At 35.9% G+C, this 23,082-nt stretch overlaps 2 protein-coding genes across 4 annotated transcripts in view; both read right to left on the bottom strand.

Moving 5' to 3' along the window:
* Positions 1-699: 699 nt before the first annotated feature.
* LOC149925502 (uncharacterized) overlaps positions 700-23,082 on the bottom strand; it is a 119,450-nt gene continuing 97,067 nt past the window's right edge. Inside the window, exons 2-4 of one of the 3 annotated variants that reach the window (XM_090159716.1) lie at positions 12,881-13,817; positions 6,606-6,609; positions 700-2,816 (exon numbers count right to left, since the gene is read on the bottom strand). In XM_090159716.1, the coding sequence (XP_090015842.1) occupies positions 962-2,816; positions 6,606-6,609; positions 12,881-13,676 (2,655 nt within the window). In that variant the 5' untranslated portion in view covers positions 13,677-13,817 and the 3' untranslated portion in view covers positions 700-961. Of the gene's footprint in view, positions 3,156-4,893; positions 5,023-6,605; positions 6,610-12,880; positions 13,818-23,082 lie in introns of those variants that run through there. The other 2 variants (XM_090159717.1, XM_090159718.1) reach the window with 2 other exon arrangements.
* LOC149925501 (uncharacterized) overlaps positions 11,068-23,082 on the bottom strand; it is a 109,739-nt gene continuing 97,724 nt past the window's right edge. The window contains exon 3 of the mRNA XM_090161766.1: positions 11,068-11,241. The gene's annotated coding sequence lies outside the window, so the exon portion shown is untranslated. The remainder of the gene's footprint in view (positions 11,242-23,082) is intronic.

Below are 23,082 nucleotides of genomic sequence, written 5' to 3'. Positions count from 1 at the left end.
CAAATTAAAATAAAAACTCAGTCCAAAAACTCAAATTATTCGAGGGCCGTATGTGATATTGGACGAGAGGTGGCAAATAAAGGGGTTTTGAAACAGCGCGAAAAATAGTGGATTTTCCGGACAATTTTCAAAGAATTTTTACGCTCGAGTCTTGAGGTCGAAGTCTATTTCGATGTTCATAAATCGAATAATTATAGTTTATAAGTATAATACCTTTGTTAAATTTGGTAAAAGTTGTTCTTTAATGTTACTGGAGGTATTAGGTGAATTCCTTTCGCTGTTTCGTTGAATTTTATTGGAATAATATTTTATTCCGTTGTGGCCTGAGGATAGGTTTTTTCAATTCATTTATTAATTAATTAGCCGTTACGCAACAACTGCTCTTCACAATCCGTTGCATCAATGTATACTAAGAACCCATATTAGACGATTTGGCGGCGATATAATTTTCGTTTTGATGTAAAAGATACTTTTAATCAATACTTTTCTGTAGTTTAAGATATTGTATACTCCGATTTTCGTTCTTATTGACCGTGTCTTTACTCTTAAATGGAAATGAAAACACAGGAGTCTGGAGCGCGACGGGGAAACTTTCGTGAGTTTTATTCTAAATTGGGAGGTTTCATTCTTCAGAACCGCATTTGACATGTAGTCTTCTTAAACAGGAATTGTGTTTTGAAAGGACTGATCGAAAGAAAAACCCTACACTTAAATATTAATTTTATAAGTTAAAATACAAAATTAAAAGAGTTTAGCTTGAAATAGCGCGAAACTAGACAATGGCCACTGTAGTCTTCCCCCTTAAGTAAGAACAAAAGCAAGCAATCTCGTTCAATTTATGAACAATGTCTGAAAAAAACCAAAAAGGCAAAACGTGTTGGAATATGTCTTAATTAGTTGGGAACAAATAAAAAGATGAGATTAAAATGACAGAAGAGCCACGTGTTCCGTAAGTTGGTTTCTAAAATTCAGAAGATTGTTCTTCAGAACCGCAATCGACCTTGACAAGAGTGTTCGTGTTCATTGAGACACCCTGGTTGTTATCCCCAATTGGCCGATATCCCAACTCTTCTAATTTGACGACTGACGGAACACCCACAAGCTCCAGGAAGTCATAAACGGGCTCTTCTTTGATGGCCCTGATATCGACTGAGAGGTCTTCATTGCCAATGATAACTTCCCTCTTAACGAGTCGGGTCACGGTTGAGTCGGGGACTTCGGGTTGTACGACATGGGCGGAGTCGGGGTTGTCGGTGTAAGATTGAATTTGTTTATTTGTGACGCGTCGAAGTTGCAACAAGCAAGACCTCACTCCCCATTTACTACAAAGGCGCTCAATCAGCCGTGGTCGTGACGAACTTCGGTGTCTCGTATCTCGTTCGTGACTGGTCGAAGAGTGACTTTGGTTTTCGAGAAGACCATGAATTCGAAGGTGAGTTCGAAGGGTTCTTTTCGAGGCAAAGTTCTGTTCGCGAACTGGGAACTTGTGTGACCTTACCCTTTGTGCGTGAGCTCTTTTATGAAAATTCAAATTAGTTTTTCGTGCGGATGCGTAATTACATTGGTCACATTGGAAGGGTTTTTCGCCCGTGTGAGTTCTTTTGTGGGATGTCAATTGGCTTTTTCGTGCAGATGCGTAATTACACTGGTCACATAGAAAGGGTTTTTCGCCCGTGTGAGTTCTTTTGTGGGATGCCAATTGGCTTTTGTGTGCAGATGCGTAATTACATTGGTCACATTTAAAGGGTTTTTCGCCCGTGTGAGTTCTTTTGTGGGATGTCAATTGGCTTTTTCGTGCAGATGCGTAATTACACTGGTCACATAGAAAGGGTTTTTCGCCCGTGTGAGTTCTTTTGTGGGATGTCAATTGGCTTTTTCGTGCAGATGCGTAATTACACTGGTCACATTTAAAGGGTTTTTCGCCCGTGTGAGTTCTTTTGTGGATAATCAAAACGGTTTTTTGTGCAGATGCGTAATTACATTGATCACATTGAAAAGAGTTTTCGCCCGTGTGAGTTCTTTTGTGGGATGTCAATTGGCTTTTTTGTGCAGATGCGTAATTACACTGGTCACATTTAAAGGGTTTTTCGCCCGTGTGAGTTCTTTTGTGGATAATCAAATCGGCTGTTCTGGCAGATGCGTAATTACACTGGTCACATAGAAAGGGTTTTTCGCCCGTGTGAGTTCTTTTGTGGGATGTCAATTGGCTTTTTTGTGCAGATGCGTAATTACACTGGTCACATAGAAAGGGTTTTTCGCCCGTGTGAGTTCTTTTGTGGGATGTCAATTGGCTTTTTCGTGCAGATGCGTAATTACATTGGTCACATTGAAAGGGTTTTTCGCCCGTGTGAGTTCTTTTGTGGGAAGTTAAAAGGGTATTATGTGCAGATGCGTAATTACATTGGTTACATTGAAAGGGTTTTTCCCCCGTGTGAGTTCTTTTGTGGGAAATCAAATGGTTTTTTAGTGCAGATGCGTAATTACATTGGTCACATTGAAAGGGTTTTTCGCCCGTGTGAGTTCTTTTGTGGATAATCAAACTGATCTTTTGTGAAAATGTTTTACTACATTGGTCACATTGAAAGGGTTTCTCGCCTGTGTGAGTTCTTTTGTGGATAATCAAACTGATCTTTTGTGAAAATGTTTTACTACATTGGTCACATTGAAAGGGTTTCTCGCCCGTGTGAGTTCTTTTGTGTATAATCAAATTTATCTTTTGTGAAAATGTTTTACTACATTGGCCACATTGAAAGGGTTTTTCGCCCGTGTGAGTTCTTTTGTGTATAATCAAATTCATCTTTTGTGAAAATGTTTTACTACATTGGTCACATTGAAAGGGTTTTTTCCCCGTGTGAGTTATTTTGTGGGAAATCAAATGGGTTTTTTGTGTAGATGCGTAATTAGATTGGTCACATTGAAAGGGTTTTTCGCTCGTGAGAGTTCTTTTGTGGATAGTCAAATATGCCTTTTGGTTCGTGGGAAAGAGGCACTTGCGTTTCTTCCCTACTCGACTGCTCATTTGGCCAGTTTCAAGCTTTAACTTTTGCGCGAAGTCTCTTTTGGTTGATGAATCTGTCTCGCTGGGAGGATTTGCAGCGTGGCTTTCAAGGCCTGAACAAAATCAAATTCCAAGATGGATTCGGCGACCACCCCTCCTGAAAGTGACGAATGAAATTAAATATTGTTGACTAACATCGGAGGAACCAAGGAAATACCTCGGAAATTTAAGGGCAAATAACGGAAACAAATAGGCTAAATAAAGGAAATAACTAAGCTTTCTCCATAGAGAAAGAGAAACTTGTTAACACTTTTGGTACGCAACGTCTGGTTTGGTCTAAAGTTATTGTACAATATCTAGATAAAAAGTAAGTTTATACGCTGAAAAATTTAAAAACAACACTATCGCTCTTTGGACTACATTTATTCACACGTCGGAAACAAGTTAGCCCGTTAGGATTCACGTTTCATGCGCTACTATAGTGCCTTCCACTCTATGCGAGTTGTTTACTTTATGGCTTTCTCATTCAATTTCAAATTGAGAAAGGCACCAGTCGTTACATTTTTATAACATTAAACGCATTTTAGAATGACTTAATAATTGCCTTGGGGTTAGCATTTTTGCAAAATTAGCTCGCAGTTTATTAAAAAAACAATGAAACTGGACAAGATCACACGGTATAATTTTTTTATTTGGAGACGTTTCGAGCCGTGGCCCTTTATCAATCAAATTGTTTAAGCCTATTAATATAATATAATATTATATAAATTTATTATATTAATAGGCTTAAACAAGTGGATTGATAAAGGGCCACGGCTCGAAACGTCTCCAAATAATAAATTTATACCGTGTGATCTTCTCCAGTTTCATATTTTTTTTAATATACTACACCATGGTAATTAATAAGTTCAATAGCTCGCAGTTGGTGTAATTTTTGGATAATTATCACAGTGTGTTGTATTGGGTGAAGACTCTTTAAACCAGGCCTTGGTTAGGAAATAATATAATACGATTTTAAATCCTTATAACTGTTTATGCGGAGTTTGTAATAATTTCAAACAATAAGTTTCAAATCGGTGGTATTTTGATTTTAATTTTTAACGTTAATTTAATCGTTATCTTAATTTGAGCAATGCAATAGTACCAATTAAAATATTCGTCCTCAGGTACTCGGTTTTACCCAATATTGAGAATCGGACATAATATTCGGAAAACAAGCATTTCGTCGTCGGGTACTCGGTTGTTGATTATTCTGGAATGTTGAAAATACGTTTTTAATGAATATTATTTATGGTTTTATGCCAAAACAACGCAAAGTAAAACTTAACCTCTAAGACTAGTATTAAACTGACTAACTATGTAACACTATAAATGTTTTGTAGTATGTTTACTGTTATTAGACATATTATATTGATAAAAAGTTAAAAACATTAAAAACCCTTAAAAATTAATTAATGTATCAATTTTTTTATTTTTAAGATTTGCGGAAAATTTTCTGGAATTATTTTTCGGAAAATTAACAACACTATTTAATAGCAAGTTTTAACGTTTTCGCCGTAGTTACGGCCATAGATTAATTCCGTTTCATCGGTACTCTACTGCATCGTAATAAATATCTTTCCAACTTTCAGAATTCTGGCACATTGACTGGTGTCAAAAAACTAAACAAGTTATTTCGGGGTGTGAAAATAAGTTACTTTGTATTTTATGGTTCAGTTCCTGTTAATAGTGGTTTAGGTGCACCAGTTTTATCGGAAATGTGTTGAATTTTTAAAGAAACGATTTTCTCGTGACCGAGGTTTAGCTCAATATATTCAAATGATTTGAATCAAATCTAATAATGGTTATATACATCCTCATAATAGAACAAAATTAATTGAAAGTATTACGCCTACCTTTATTAATGTAATATGGAATATTTTATAGTAGTAGAGGTATTTATTTTATGAATTACGACTAACTTTAATAGTGGAGTAACTTGAATATTTTCACAGCCGTCAGGTCACCGAAATTGGTTTTTTCAAAGAAACTTGTGGAATAAAGTAGGACTCGCGACAATCATAACAAAAATAAAGATTTAACTAAACCACATTTTTTAAAAGATGATGCTAGCGCTAACAAACAATCAGAATTAGCGTAAAATAACAAAATAAATCCATACGTAATGTATTTATTTCCAAAAATATTTTAACTATAACATAAGATTTTATATTTGTAGGGTAATAGTTTTAACATGGGCCAAATAATGATAAATCCAGGACATGACTCTATGAGAAAAACCCGTCCAATAGCGCTAACACCCGACCACTATCGCCCCCTATTAGTAAAAGCGCGCGATCGCTCTACCAGTTATTGTTTTATCTGGTATGGTACTATCAACTAATAATTTTGATAACTTATCGTATTATATAAGTTGATTTTATTATAAATTGATCTATACAGATTCAGACTAAGTTACCACATCTTTTCATTTGCGATAAAATGCATCACGACTGGTGGCGTATCGAATCTGTTATCCAACAATTAGTAGCATTTGCGACAGCTTTCTCTTTGAGAATTTCCCGGTAAATATCTTCTCGGGTTCCAGAACACACATGAAAAGAATCAACTTTCTCCAAAAACTGTGATAAGTCTTCGTGACTTATTACTTTAGTGGGAATTAAAGGGATAAGAGGGTGCTCTGTTACTGGCTGGTTCAATACTCGTAAGGAAAAGCTAAATTCCGTCCTGACTAATTCCTATTGATATTAAAGCCCCTCCGGTCTGATAGTTCATCTTGAACATGTTAAGTCCCCCCTCAAAATTTACCACCGGGAAACTTAAAAGATGAAAACAGTTCTTTAAATGATGGTTGCTTCGACGTTAAAACAGTTTCAACGTGCGAAACTATTTCTATTTCATCTGTATTTTGAAGAGAAATTCTCCATAAAACATCTTTTGGTTCATGACTTTTGGATAAAACCGCAGAACTACAATCAACATTTGATGAACTATCTTGGCTGTTATACTCGAGGGGTCGGACACTTGCCATTATTTTGTACGGGATTTCGGGATTTCGTAGAGATTTTGGCGATTTTATCATTACTTTTTGAAGTGATTTTGGAATTTCAATTACATAGAGAGAGTTAAAAGATTTTGCGATTTTAGATAAAGGGTACGGGATTTTGGTAAATGTCCGACCCCTCGGTTATACTCGTCATTACATAAGTATGTTTGCACGTAATCATGTTTATGTAGGTGTTGTAATTCAGGTTGGATATGCGTTTGAGAAGATTTTGTACTATTTACTTTCAGAGGAATCGCTTCCTCACCATGCAACATATTGTCAATTTCCGCCGGTGGGTTATGGAGATACACTTGTTTTTTAGTCAAATCTGGTATTGTTACAGAATTGATATGAACTGATGGTTTTAGAATGGACAATGGTTTTGGTGGTTGATTGATAATTGACACAACTAAAGGAAATTAACATTAAAGACCAGTAACAATTTAAATATCGCTAGAAAAACCAGGGTTCGAATTTATAAAACCCACCCAAAAAAACCCACGGGTTATTTTGGGTTGGACCCACCTTAAAAAACCCACAATAAAGCCCACTTAAAAAAACCCACCTTAAATAGTTTCAAAAATGACGAAAAAAGTTTAAATTTATTGTTTAATAATTAAACTATATTAAACTATATTAAACTATATTAAAGAATTTAAAAAATTAAACTTTAATTCTTTAAATTCTATAATAATACAAAAATATTGCTTTTTTATAAAACGTATTTACACAAAATACATTACCAGTGTTTTGGTAAACACTAATCTAACAGTAGCAAGTTAACAGTGTTAACTAAACAGTAAGTTTTAAACTTCTGCAACTTTCAATAAATATTTAGCAGAACATGGAGCAGACGATACTTTACGTCTACGAAAGATAAGAATAAGAGCGATAAATAAGTAGTGCTAAATTGAAAATAAAAAATAAAAATGAAGTAAATCATCGATTTAGGGTATCATTTTAGGTAAAAAACCCTAAAAAACCCAATAAAACCCAAAAACACCCAATAAAACCCAAAAAAACCGAATAAAACCCAAAAAAGCCCAATGGGCTGGGTGTTTTTAAAAAATTCCAAAACTATCAGCCCACCATTGAATATTTAAAAATTATGAGAAAATGGTTCGACATGCCACCGCAGTACAATAGTAGAGCATTTGTTGCTACACTAGAGACCATTCAAAATTTTGAAGAAGCTGCACTACCTCACTTGCCAAGATCAGGGATACTTCAAAAATTGAAGCCTCTGTTACATCCTAAAATGATAAACTGTCCTGTATTAGTTTGTGATTGTGGAGATCACCAACACACCGAAATATTGGCTAGAAATATTGTAAATCGGTTAGTTCCCCCTCTTTTGGACAATTTGATGCGCAACATCTCCCAAAAATTTTAAAAGGTTAAGCAACTCGAATACAAACCAATTAGTTGGAAAGTCTTGAAACTTTAAATATAATTTATATTAGGTGAAATTTAATATATAACATAAGGAGATTTCGTATTTAACCCAACAAGGAGATTTAATATTTATTTATTTATTTATGACAAAAATAATTGCTCAATAAGACTCAGGTGGGCTTTTGTTTGAGCATCGCTACAGAAAGACGCAAAACAAAAAAATAAATAAAATATATAACACAACTAGGAGATTTAATATATAACATAACTAGGAGATTTAATGTAATATAAAAGTTATTAAATTTTATTTTAAAGTTTAAATTACTTGGTCGAATTAATTCCAAAGTTCCAGCCGCACGACGTCTTATTTGAGGGGTAAAATCTTTGGGTTTCGGAAATGACTTTCCCCTCGCCTCTTTTCAGGGACACAAAGGTATCGGTTGTACTCCGCCAGGATGAAAAATAGTTATCTATAAAATACGTGAATATTAAACTTTGGTTTTCGATAATTTGGTTAATTTAGTTCCTAAATAAAGTAGGATAGAAAGTCTAATAGTGCCTTCAGGTTTTACCTTCCACCATACTTGACATCCTTTTTAAAGAGCTATCGATCACGAGTTTTTTCCACCAATAGAAAAGCACTTTATTCGACATATTTTCCCGGGAAATGTAGTGCATTCCGGGGAATTTTGGGATAAATGGTTTCGGTCCTCATTTTCGACGTCTCGAATCGTCCGTTTCTGTTATAGAAACGCTAGCCTAGTATTTTACTTCGTGCTCGGTTCGTTTGGACCTCGTTTAAAGATTTTAATTAAGTGATTAGTTTAATACAGTGAATAAAAATGCCACGTAAGCAACCTTTGCCGCCGATTGCAGTTTTAAACGCCGCGAGAGTTCAATATACATAGTGTAATTTTGATTTGAGGGATCAATTTGAAAGGAGAGCAAAGGCTTCAGTCAGTAAACAAACCCAAACCGAAATCTTAGGTGTTATGTTTCCATCCTCTGTTGTATTTTAAGCATAGTTTATCTAGTATTTGCTAAAGACTTCCATCCATCAACAACGACTCGCAAATAGCTTTATAGGTTACATCCAGTTCGAAAAAATCATCATCATAATTCTTCAACAATGCTTCAATACTTAACCCTTGGCTAGTCATTTTTTATTAACCAATTAAAATGTTCCTTTCTGGTTATAGAATTGAATTTCAACTAATTAAAAACCACGAAAAAAGTCAAATTTTAATGACATTTAAAATTCTTACCTTTTTAAGTTTTAAATCCGTTTAAATATTCGTTTTCTTGTAATATACTCCGCATGACCAAAATTTGTGGCTAGCAGCAGCCTAGCGCGATATCACGTCATATTAGGCTTACTAAAAGCACTAATTTAAGTTACATGTGTATCTATTTTAAAAAGTCGTATTATTGTTTTCAAAATGTCGTATTTTAGATAAATTATCAAATTATCGCGAGCGAAAGTTTAATATCCGCGTATTTTAAAGCGAACTATTTTTACCGCGGCGGAGTACATCGATACACTTAATGTTCCTGAAAAGTGGCGAGGGGGAAGGCATCACCAAAACCCAGAATTTTTTACCCCTCAAATAAGATGTCGCTGGTTGAGGTTATAGTATTAGACTTTATCTCAATATTTACTTTTGTTACTAGCAGATATAGCTCAGTTACATTTATAAATAGACGCAAGGGCTGAAAAACCACTTCTAGATCCGCCTAGGCCAATGGTAGAAGAAAATTTCAATAGTGGTATTGTTAACGTGGCTCTTTCCCTACATTCCTTGAACAACAGATTGACATAAATTTACATATAAGTAATAATTTGGTATACGTGTTAATTCCGAACCTATTGCTACTAGCAATGCCAAAACATTAGACAACGTTGCCCTGTCTGTTGTAAATAATCAAGAACGATGGAATGGGCTTTCGAAAATGATTCTAAACGAAATGGTAGCTCAACATATTCAATTTTCTCTCCTTTTTGAGTCATTTGGACAATACCAATAAAATTCTGGTGGCCATACACCACTCTCTTTTTCCGGACTAAAAATGAAATTGAAAATTATATTTCAGTGATCTCGCCTTTATAAATTAAAAATGAATAACCCTGAAACATAATTACCAACAGTATGTCTACTCCTTTAAAATAAACTTAATGAATATTACTGATTACCTTTTCTCTAGCTTTCAGATGTAAAACTTCCCACAACCATGAAACTTATTTCTTTATTATTGTCAGCTGACCCACGGCCAACTTCCATCGCGCTTTAGCGGCCCCGTCAATCGCCTCGCATCTAATGTTAGTTTGCGTGTATGAATAATCCCGATAGGGGCGCTAAATACGACCAAAAACCTACTATCACCAAAGGCGGGGAATACAAGCGAAATCGCGGGAAAATGTTTTTTCTTCGGTTTTCCAATTTCCTATTTAGAAAAAAACAAGGTATAGTAAGTTAAACTATCTTTTCGCAATATATTTATGTATAATTCATAATTTAAAAAAAATATTACCTTATAAAAGTAGAAGGAAAGTGAGGTCGACACATCGATCCCAGGATCGAGGATCGAGGATCCAGGATTTTAAGGGTGAAATGGGGGTAAAATCGTCGAAAAGTCAATGTATTTAGGGTATTTCTCGCGACGATTTGAGAAATTCCAATGTTTAAAAAACTAGCGCTTCTCTCGGCGCGATTTCACTCAGCCCGCCGTCAGCGCTTTCTAGTGAACGAATTATCCCGCCGCTAGAGGACGTGGCGCTTCAAATTGAGCAGGCTAGCGCGTCGATCAACCGATTTCGCTCAACACACCGGGAACGATCAGTGACTGAGAGAACTTCACGGCGCTCGGCCTGAGCTGGTTCAGTTTAAGAGAGAGAAAATAGCATCGCCAGTATTGAGCACTAGCTTACTTGATCGCTCAAATTAAAAGGGTCTGAGCGTTCATTTCAGAAATCGCTCACAATTTATGCCCACCTCTGATTAAATTCAATATCAAATAAGAATAAAAACTCTGTCCAAAAACTTTAATTATTCGAGGGCCGAATGTGATATTGGACGAGAGGTGGCAAATAAAGGGGGTTGAAAAAGGAGCGAAAATAATGCATTTTCCGGACAATTTCCAATGAATTTTTACTCTTGAGTCTTGAGGTCGAAGTTTACTTCGATGTTCATAAATCGAGTTAATTATTGTTTATAAGTTTAATACCTTTGTTAAATTTGGTAAAAGTTGTTCTTTAATGTTAGTGGAGTGATTAGGTGGATAAATAATAAATTAATATAATTCCTTTCGCTGTTCCGTTGGATTTTATTGCAATAATATTTTATTCCTTTGTGGCTTGACGATAGGTTTTTTCAAAGCATTTATTAATTAATTAGCCGTTACGCAACAACTGCTGTTAACAATCCTTTGGATCAATGTAAACTAAGAACCCATATTACACAATTTGGTGGCGATATAATTATCGTTTTGATGTAAAAGATACTTTTAATCAATACTTTTCTGTAGTTTAAAATATTTAATTTAATATATTTTCGTTCTTATTGACTGTGTCTTTACTCTTCAGTGGAAATGAAAACAGAGGAGTCTGGAGCGCGACGGGGGAAACTTTTATTCTAAATGGGGAAGTTTCATTCTTCAGAACGGCATTTTACATGTAGTCTTCTTAAACCGGAATTCAGTTCTAAAAGGACTGATCGGAAGAAAAACCCTTTCATTTTGTTCAAAATAAAACTGAATACTTAAGTAAGAAAAAAGCAAACAATCTCGTTCAATTTATGAACAATGTCTGAAAAAATCAAAAAACGCAAAACGTCTTGGAATATGTCCTAATTAGTTAGGGACAAATATAATGACAGAAAAGCCACGTGTTCCGTAAGTTGGCTTCTAAAATTCAGGTGATTGTTCTTCTGAACAGCATTCGACCTTGACAAGAGTGTTGGTGTTCATTGAGTCACCCTGGTTGTTATACCCAATTGGCCGATATCCCAACTCTTCTAATTTGACGACTGACGGAACACCCAACAGCTCCATGATGTCATACAGGGGCTCTTCTTTGATGGCCCTGATATCGACTGAGAGGTTTTCATGGCCAATGATCACTTCCCTCTTAACGGGTTGGGTCGCGGTTGAGTCGGGAACTTCGGGTTGTACGACGTGGGCGGAGTCGGGGTTGTCGGTGTAAGATTCAATTTGTTTATTTGTGACGCGTCATAGTTGCACCAAGCAAGACCTCACTCCCCATTGACGACAAAGGCTCTCAATCAGCCGTGGTCGTGACGACCTTCGGTGTCCCAGATCTCGTTCGTGACTGGTCGAAGAGTCACTTTGGTTTGCGAGATGACCATGAATTCGAAGGTGCGTTCGAAGGGTTCTTTTCGAGGCGATGTTCTGGTCGCGAATTGGGCACTTGTGCGACCTTACCCTTTGAGCGTGACGGGATATTTCGTGGTGAGTTCTTTTGTGGTAACTCAAATAAGTTTTTCGTGAAGATGCGTAATTACATTGGTCACATTGGAAGGGTATTTCGCCGGTGTGAGTTCTTTTATGGGAAATCAAATGGTGTTTTCGCGCAAATGCGAAATTACATTGGTCACATTTAAAGGGTTTTTCGCCCGTGTGAGTTCTTTTGTGGATAATCAAATGGGTTTTTTGTGCAGATGCGTAATTACATTGGTCACATTTAAAAGGTTTTTCGCCAGTGTGAGTTCTTTTGTGGGAAATCAAATGGGTTTTTTGTGCAGATGCGTAATTACATTGGTCACATTTAAAGGGTTTTTCACCCGTGTGAGTTCTTTTATGGAAAATCAAAACGTTTTTTCGCGCAAATGCGAAATTACATTGATCACATTGAAAGGGTTTTTCGCCCGTGTGAGTTCTTTTATGGGAAATCAAATGGTGTTTTCGCGCAAATGCGAAATTACATTGGTCACATTTAAAGGGTTTTTCGCCCGTGTGAGTTCTTTTGTGGATAATCAAATGGGTTTTTTGTGCAGATGCGTAATTACATTGGTCACATTTAAAAGGTTTTTCGCCAGTGTGAGTTCTTTTGTGGGAAATCAAATGGGTTTTTTGTGCAGATGCGTAATTACATTGGTCACATTTAAAGGGTTTTTCACCCGTGTGAGTTCTTTTATGGAAAATCAAAACGTTTTTTCGCGCAAATGCGAAATTACATTGATCACATTGAAAGGGTTTTTCGCCCGTGTGAGTTCTTTTATGGGAAATCAAATGGTGTTTTCGCGCAAATGCGAAATTACATTGGTCACATTTAAAGGGTTTTTCGCCCGTGTGAGTTCTTTTGTGGATAATCAAATGGGTTTTTTGTGCAGATGCGTAATTACATTGGTCACATTTAAAAGGTTTTTCGCCAGTGTGAGTTCTTTTGTGGGAAATCAAATGGGTTTTTTGTGCAGATGCGTAATTACATTGGTCACATTTAAAGGGTTTTTCACCCGTGTGAGTTCTTTTATGGAAAATCAAAACGTTTTTTCGCGCAAATGCGAAATTACATTGATCACATTGAAAGGGTTTTTCGCCCGTGTGAGTTCTTTTATGGGAAATCAAATGGTGTTTTCGCGCAAATGCGTAATTACATTGGTCACATTTAAAGGGTTTTTCGCCCGTGTGAGTTCTTTTATGGGAAATCAAATGGTGTTTTCGCGCAAATGCGAAATTACATTGGTCACATTTAAAGGGTTTTTCGCCCGAGTGAGTTCTTCTGTGGATAATCAAATGGATCTTTTGTGAAAATGCTTTTCTACATTGGTCACATTGAAAGGGTTTTTCACTCGTGTGAGTTCCTTTATGGAAAATCAGAACGTTTTTTCGCGCAGATGCGAAATTACATTGGTCACATTGAAAGGGTTTTTCGCCAGTGTGAGTTCTTTTATGGGAAATCAAATGGTCTTTTCGCGCAAATGAGAAATTACATTGGTCACATTTAAAGGGTTTTTCGCCCGTGTGAGTTCTTTTATGGGAAATCAAATGGTGTTTTCGCGCAAATGCGAAATTACATTGGTCACATTTAAAGGGTTTTTCGCCCGAGTGAGTTCTTCTGTGGATAATCAAATGGATCTTTTGTGAAAATGCTTTTCTACATTGGTCACATTGAAAGGGTTTTTCGCTCGTGTGAGTTCTTTTGTGGACAATCAAATATCCCTTTTGGTTCGTGGAAAAGATGCACTCAGTGCACTTATGTTTCTTCCCTTCTCGGCTGCTCATTTGGCCAGTTTCAAGCTTTAACTTTTTAAGTCTCTTTTGGTTGATGAATCTGTCTCGCTGCTTCGACTGGGAGGATTTTTAGTGTGGCTTTCAAGGCCTAAACAAAATCAAATTCCAAGATGGATTCGGCGGCCACCCCTCCTGAAAGTGACGAGTGAAATTAAATATTTTTGATTAACATCGGAGGAACCAGGGAAATGGCTCGGAAATTTAAGGGCAAATAACGGAAACAATAGAGGTTAAATAAAAGAAAACATAATAACTAAGCTTTCTCCATAGAGTGGAAGGCTATCAGATAAACTTGTTAACACTTTTTGTACGCAACGTCTGGTTTTCAAGGCGCGAAATAAACAAGTTGGTCTAAATTTATAGTACAATATCTGCTTAAAAAATAAGTTTATTAAAATTTATAAACAACACTATATTTAATTACGCCTCGAAAACAATTTGGCCCGTTAGGATTAATGTTTCATGCGCTTCCCATTAAGGGCCTTCCACTCTACGCGAGTTGCTTACTTTATGGCTTGCACCAGTTGTCAGATTTTGATAACATTAAACGCATTTTATATAAGTGCCTTGGGGTCAGCATTTTGGCAAAATTAGCTCGCAGTTTGTGTAATTTTTGGATAATTATCACAGTGCGTAGGATTGGGTGAAGACTCTTTAAACCAGGCCTTCGTTAGGAAATTATTTAAATAAGATTTAAGATGCCTATTAACTGTTTATGCGAAGTTTGTAATAATTTCAAACAATAAAAGTTTAAAATCGGTGGTATTTTCATTTTACTTTTTAACGTTAAATTAATCATCTTAATTTGAGCAATGCAATAGTACCAATTAAAATATTCGTCCTCAGGTACTTGGTTGCACCCAATATTGAGAATATTCGGAAAATAAGCATTTCGTCGGCGGGTACTCGGTTGTAGATTAAGCTGAAATGTAGAAAATACGTTTTTAAGGATAATTATTAGTTGTAATTTTCTTTCCGTAGTTTTATTTAAATTTAAAAGTAGTGTTGTAAGTCGGAAAGTTTTCCAGAAAATGACCGAGGCCTTTATCCGGAAATTTAACCGTATTTTTCCGAAAAAAATAAAAAAAAGTTTTCATTCCGTGATTAGTCTAATATTGTTTGCAAATTTAAAGCGGCATTTTCGCCTAATTTTTTCTAATCTATAAGTAAAACTTAACCTCTAGACTAGCATTAAACTGATTAACTATGTAACACTATAAATGTTTGTTGTATGTTTACTTTTATTAGACATTTTATATCGATAAAAAGTTAAAAACATTAAAAACCCTTAAAAAGTAATTTATGTATCAATTTTTTATTTTTACGATTTGCAGGAAAATTTTCTGGAAATTTTTCTGGTAAATTAACAACACTATTGAAAAGCAAATTATAACGTTTTACGCCGTAGTTACGCCCATAGATTAATTCCGTTTCATCGGTACTCTACTGCAGCGTAAAAAATATCTTTCCAACTTTCATCATTCTGGCACAATGACTGACCAGCGTCAATCTGCCAGAACGAAAATTCTAAAAGTACATTTTTGACTACAGTAGGGAACGCGACGAAAGAATAGGAATGTTGGTCTATACTACAGAAATACGAATTTAACAGTTTTATCCCATTTCTTATCGATTGATATAATTGCGCAAATACGACACGGCAGAACTAGTTGTAATTGACCGTAATAATGCTTCGTTAAAATATCTATCGATTGATATAACATATAGACGTGTACGTCATAAACAACCTTTATTATTAATTTTTAAACATTATCGTATTTCGAGTTTAAGGGCGTTATTTACCGTTCTCTAATGTTTACGTTCCGGCCGAATAGCGCAAATACGACATGGCAGAACTAATTGTAATTAACCTAAATAATGCAACGTTAAATTATCTATTGATTAATATAACATATAGACGTGTACGTCCTAAACAACGTTTATTATTAATTTCTAAACATTACCTTATTTCGACTTTAATGCGTTTTTTCTCGTTCTCTAATGTTAACGTTCCGGTCGAATTGCGGAAATATGACACGGCAAAACTAATTGTAATTAACCGTAATAATACTACGTTAAATTATCTATCGATTGATATAACATATAGACGTGTACGTCCTAAAACACTTTAATTATTAGTTTCTAAACATTACGGTATTTCGAGTTTAAGGGCGTTATTTACCGTTCTCTAATGTTAAGGTTCCGGTCGAATTGCGGAAATATGACACGGCAGAACTAATTGTAATTAACCTTAATAATACTACGTTAAATTATCTATCGATTGATATAACATATAGACGTGTACGTCCTAAACAACTTTTATTATTAATTTCTAAACATTACCGTATTTCGAGTTTAAGGGCGTTATTTACCGTTCTCTAATGTTAAGGTTCCGGTCGAATTTTAGGTCATTTCCCGACGGACATCTGCCAAAAAGATATTGCGGAAATACGTAACGTTGTATCCCAAACATTAAATGATATTATTAATGTAATTGAAACTATATCGGATTCGATTAATGAGTCCACAAATCAGAATTTAATTGTAGAAAGTAACGAAGTCGTTTAGAGTCGACCTAGTACGAATATTCAAAATCCCCTTTTTGACAACGAATTTCTTACTAGGAAAACTGGCCGCGTTAGAAAACCTATAATCGATCCGAATTATAATTATTCTCCCTTGGTTAAATCAAAAAAGTTGTATTGCATTTGCAAGCAACCGAATGATGGGACGCGATATTTTCAATGTTGCCAATGTAAAGACTGGTTTCATTTTAAATGTGTATTTCTTAGCGAAAGTCCAAATCCCCTCTCGCGAGTTAAAAGTGATAAAAATTTAAAATGTCCCTTATGCGTTAAAAACGTCATGCGAAGAGGAATTGAGAACGTCTATCAAAATTGTTGGTTTTCGTCCCTCTTTCAATGCTTAATAGAAACAACAGCTTTTACCAATAGTTCAAGTATTCTAGATGTATTAAATCAATGCGTTGACGTGATTAATTGTAGTTCCGAAAGTCCCGTTTCATCCTCCGAAGTTAAGGTTTTTTTAGATTATATTCAAGTTGTTTCGGAAAACAAATTAATGTCAGGTAGAACAGAAGACCCAGTCGAGTTCTTTAATTTAATTATTTCAAAATTTTGGCCCCTCTTTAGTATCGATAATCTCGAAGCCGTCCACTGTTGTCACGTATGCGACAATAAACAATTTTTATTATTTGAGGCAATTTACAAAATTAATCCTAATTTAAAAACTTTTATTGATTACTCGGATGGTTTGGAAGTAAGAAAAATTCGATCTTGTCCTAATTGTAGACGCGTAACAAGACACCATGTGTCTACCCCTCCTAACAACCCAGTTTTGATATTTAGTGTACAGAGGAGAAACGACAGGGGGGAACATACGAAAGAGGAATGCGAATTACCGGGAATTTTAAAATTCTATGGTTTAAAGTACAATTTAAAAAGTTGTGTAGTTCACGCCGGAGACGATTCTACGAGTAGCCATTATAGAGCGTACGCCAAACTAGATTCTTCAAATTGGGGTTGCTACGATGACACCGTAAAATACACTGTTAATAATCCTCCTATTTCTCGAAATTGGGTTCTTGCATTTTTCGAACGAGAAGTCGTTGCGGAAACAGATTCCGAAATTTCTGCGCACGCGTCTAACAGCGATGATTATACACGGCCGCTTCAAGAGGGGAGAAATAATTTGGGTAGTTTAGCTTCAGATACCGAATGCGTAGTTAATTTGGGTGGTTTAATTTCAAATCCAGAAGGAGTAGTTAGTTTGGGTGCTTTAACTTTGCTTCTAGAAGGGGAAAATAGTTTGTATGATGTAAGTTATGACTCAGAAGGATAAGATAGTTCGTGTGTATTATCTTCTACGCCAATTCCCGATTCTTACAGCTCTTTCACTGCTCCACTTTCACCCAAAACTTGCTCTTTCACTTCTCCACTTTCACCAGAAACTTATAAACTCATCCTGGGGCGCGACGAATATAGTGAAAGCGAATTAAACGAGGTGCGACCAGAAGTTGTGAATTTTCAATTATCCGAGGGGGTGTGGGATAAATTGTCCAATTCGGAGGCTTACAAAACAGAGATAGACGATATTCTCGAGAACTACAGTCCTATTTGTCATTGGTGCGTATTATATAAGCACTACCACAAAAATTCACCCGCGGATTTAAAATTTTCTTGTAACATGTACTGTAGGCTTAAAAAGTGTAGCATGAAATGTAGAATTGAGATTTTTAATGATTTACGGGGTAGCATTTTGCATGAAGGGAAACCTCATCACGAAGCTGGGACAATTGGTTCTCCTCAACTCCGTGGCGAAAGAAGACGGTTAGTTAAAAAATAGTTTTCGACTAATTTAGCTTTAAGACCTAAACAAAAACTGCATGATTTTAATGAAAACTGTACGGATAAAGATTTTGCATTGGGTAATTTAAGGAAAAGCGTAGTTAATCCCAACGTGTTAAAACAGGCAAGGTACGAAGCTTTGTGCGGATTGCGTTTGGACAAAGATGTCATTTCCAGCTTGAGTAAAATGACCGACGATCCTATCCTGAAGCGATACGTTCAGCACATTGCGATCAAGCCTTCTTGATTTAAGGAACACTGTAAAAGGGATATTTTCTTTATCGACGCGACTGGGTCTGTAGCGTATAAATTAGACGGTAAGGCTTTTATGTATTACGCGCTCGTTAAGCGACACCCCATCTTAGGAAAACCAACTTCCACGCCAGTTCCGGTCGCCGAACTCGTGACTAACGACCAACACGAAATCACAATCTCCAACTTTCTCGCTAGTTTTATGAAAGCGCAAAATTGCGCGCCTAATGAAGTTATAACCCCAGCGGTAATTTCGTGCGATAGAAGTCTAGTTTTAATTAATTCTGTACTAAAGGAATTTAACAGGGAAAATCTTAGCGACTATTTGCTCAGGGCTAATAGGATATTAACGGGGGTGGCAACTGGGGAGGATTTGAATAAAACCATAATTCATTGTGGTACGTGTCACACGATGAAGGACGTCAGCGTGAAGGCGACAAAATTTTACAAGGACAAACGTTCCTTCGGACTTTACCTATTTAGTGTGCTACTTAATAGCTCATTTTTAGCTGAATTTAAAGACAGGTTGTATAGTTTAGCTGTTTTATTACTATCAGAAAAACGAAACGCGTTTTACGAAGAACATCTTGCGAAAATGTCGGTTTTAGTGAACGTATTAGGTGACGCGACTGGATCCCAAGTTCCGCGTAATCATCTTTTGATAGCCGATTACGTAGACAGCGATTTAATTGTAGTATCTGAAGAGGTTTTAGCTGAAGCTAGTGACACCGTTAAGCCGCGTTATCCGAAAAACGAAGAGGAGTTTTGGTTGCCGGGAGGAAGAAACAAATTTTTTAAAGTTATATGCGACAAAATTGTAGAAACGGTACGCGCTGACATCCAGAAACACGTGACAGCTAATGACATGGTCGATAATCCTAGTTACGGTATCAGATTTTTCGAATATATGCAAAAAAATTATTTTCCTACTTTTGTTTTATGGACCAGGGTTTTAACGGGGAATTTAAGTAGACACTTTCCGGGAGAGGTTCCGTCGTCATATAATCCTCGAAATGATTTTTTAAAAGGGCAAGTTAATTACATAGACCAAGAAGCAACCACCCAGGGGCACATCGAGGGCTACAACAAAGTTTTAAAAAGTCAGGCACTGTGTTACAATCGGTTACGCGTAGACGCGCTTGTTTCAAAATTAAACGAATTTAATCATAATTTATACTTAGAATATCTTAAACTCTCTAGGAAAGTAATTCCAAATCAAAACAGAAAGAGACCATTCGAACAACTAGAGGAAAAATTTAAGCATACGCCACAGCACGAACGGGGGGAATCAGACATCGTTGTGAAGAATTTAAGGGGATATCAAAGTAAGCCGGTAAAACCATAGGGCGACATTTTGCAAAGGAGTGTGAGAAAGGGTTCTAAAAGAATAAATGATAATAGTTTAACAACTCCTTTAAAAAAATTGGCTAAAATCATTCTAAAGAAAACTGTATTTACGGAGGAACAAATTTCCGAATCCGAAAAGGAAATTTTCACAGAAAATTTTTAATCCGGAAAGGAATTACCCGAAAGGGTAAATGACTTTCCTGATTCAGAAATAACGGAAAAGAAAATTTGCGAATCGGGAGAGGAGATTTCCGAATCCGAAAAAAATTCCTCTACGCTGGTGGTACATGAAAACACGGAACATATGGATTTAGATTCTGACTTAGACAACAACACCGACGACGAAAGAATCAATATTTAAAAACTAATTTTTACACTACCATAGCGAAGTTTATAGACGATTTAAACACACTTTCAGAAAATCAATTAAACTTTTATTTAAAGTATTTTTTAAAGAAGATTAACAAATTGAAGACGAGAGATGTAACGTTTATTCCTGTTATGGTTAAAAAAATCATTTCTTTCTGGCCACAGTGAAATTGATCGAAAAAGATGTATACAAAATTACAGTTTACGACTACTTAATCGACGAAGAAAGAGCTCCTTATAAAGGAAAACATCGAAATGAGGTAGATCAATTGGTTCGTTATTTCACTCGCGTTCAAAAACATTTCAAACTCACGCCAGCCACGTGGATAACGGTGTCGAACATTAACTTCTCCTGTCAACCTTTTTTCTACAACTACGGACCTGCTATTTGCCTATACGCTAAATGCCTATCAGAAAATTTATCGGGCAAAATTAACAAAACTAGTAACGATATTTCGAAATTTCGCGCTAACTTTCAATCAGAAATAGAAAATATAAAAATGAAATAATTTTGATCAATTTCAATGGTTTGAGGGACCAGTTTTTTCTGTGCTTTCGCTTGGAAAAAGTCACCTTCGCGTGAAAGTTTGACAACGATCTCTCGTTTCGGCTTTTCGACCCCCCAAACTGACCTAGATCTCAGGTGGTCTAAAAATGGAAACGCGAGTTCTTTGTCAGACTGGCACGAGAAAAGGACGGCTTCGTCGCGAAAGCACCCCGAAATCACTTGTTTTCAAGCGTAACGACTAACGACGGAACCTTTCCAATAAATGGGTGGTAGGTGTTGCATACTGAAAATCACACATAATATTATAGAGGGGTATAGATTTCTTGGCTAATCGACCGACATATGTCTCCGGCACCATCTATAGAGGCGACATGCTTCTCAATTAAACTCACAGAGGTGACATGCTTCTCAACAAAACCCACAGAGGCGACATGCTTCTCAACAAAACCCACAGAGGCGACATGCTTCTCAACAAAACCCACAGAGGCGACATGCTTCTCAACAAAACCCACAGAGGCAACATGCTTCTCAATTAAACTCACAGAGGCGACATGCTTCTCAATTAAACCCACAGAGGCGACATGCTTCTCAACAAAACCCACAGAGGCGACATGCTTCTCAACAAATGTCACGGATGTGACAGGCTTCTAGGAAACATCTTTAGAATTCATGGGTTGGGAGGGGATATGTTATATTCTGTCTAAAAAAAACAGAACCTAACATATCTGTAGAAATATTGATTAAAATTCAATGGCAATCAATATATTTTTCTCAACATTTCTACAGGCCACAAAAACCAAGCCTTTACGTGGCGTGCACCATCAGTAACTTTTAATATCAAAGAAAATTATAGTGTTACGATAAAACGTATTATTATAATTTAACTCGATATAAAAGCGAAACTAATTGGTTTAAAGTTAGTTTAACGTGAAACATTCCTTTATTTTAAAATACATTATTTCACTTTTTAATTGAGTCTTCACTAAAAGAACTCGTAATCGAGATCTAATTTTCACGTTAGCTCTGCGGTAGAACGCTCACCTGTCGTGCAAAAGGGCTCGGGTTCGAATCACGGCCGATTAAAAAATTATACTACACCCAATGACAAAAAGAGGGCGCTTTTGAAAAAACCTTTTCCCTGATTCTAAGAAACTGGGTACGCAGTGATTACCCTTTGCCCCGAAAATGCGCAGGCCTGACAGACGGACTGACAGACAGACACGGTGGTTGTATAACCCCTCCTAGGGTACAAAGTCCCCTCGGAGAGGTAAAAAGCAATCAAAGTGAGCCTTCTATTTAAAAATAAAACAATTCATTGCTTAAAAATAATTTAATTTCAGAATTCCTTGGTGAAAAAAGAACAGGACACATAGGCAAGATAGGAATATTCCGAATGAAGAAAACCAAATAAATAATTGCATGTAACATAAAAATATATTTATAAAAATGCAATAAAAAATTCTATTCAATTGTTATGAAACTAAGATTTAGTTCTACAATTTAACGTAGTATTATTAAAGTTAATTACAATTAGTTCTGCCGTGTCATATTTCCGCAATTCGACCTGAACGTTAACATTAGAGAACGAGAAAAAACGCATTAAAGTCGAAATGCGGTAATGTTTAGAAATTAATAATAAACGTTGTTTAGGACGAACACGTCTATATGTTATATCAATCGATAGATAATTTAACGTAGTATTAGTAAGGTTAATTACAATTAGTTCTGCCGTGTCATATTTCCGCAATTCGACCGGAACGTTAACATTAGAGAACGGTAAATAACGCCCTTAAAGTCGAAATACGGTAATGTTTAGAAATTAATTATTAAAGTGTTTTAGGACGTACACGTCTAAATATTATATCAATCGATAGATAATTTAACGTAGTATTACTAAGTTTAATTACAATTAATTCTGCCGTGTCATATTTCCGCAATTCGACCGGAACGTTAACATTAGAGAACGAGAAAAAACGCATTAAAGTCGATATGCGGTAATGTTTAGAAATTAATTATAAACGTTGTTTAGAACGAACACGTCTATATGTTATATCAATCGATAGATAATTTAACGTAGTATTATTAACGTTAATTACAATTAGTTTTGCCGTGTCATATTTCCGCAATTCGGCCGGAACATCAATATTAGAGAACGGTAAATAACGCCCTTAAACTCGAAATACGGTAATGTTTAGAAATTAATAATTAAAGTGTTTTAGGACGTACACGTCTATATGTTATATCAATCGATAGATAATTTAACCAAGTATTAGTTAGGTTAATTACAATTAGTTTTGCCGTGTCATATTTCCGCAATTCGACCGGAACCTTAACATTAGAGAACGAGAAAAAACGCATTAAAGTTGAAATGCGGTAATGTTTAGAAATTAATAATAAACGTTGTTTAGGACGAACACGTCTATATGTTATATTAATCGATAGATAATTTAACGTAGTATTAGTAAGGTTAATTACAATTAGTTCTGCCGTGTCATATTTCCGCAATTCGACCGGAACGTTAACATTAGAGAACGAGAAAAAACGCATTAAAGTC

This window comes from Leiobunum rupestre, chromosome 10 (genome assembly GCF_980474605.1).
Source record: "Leiobunum rupestre chromosome 10, qqLeiRupe1.1.hap1, whole genome shotgun sequence".
NCBI lineage: Eukaryota > Metazoa > Arthropoda > Arachnida > Opiliones > Sclerosomatidae > Leiobunum > Leiobunum rupestre.
This window is presented reverse-complemented; position numbering and strand designations above follow the sequence as displayed.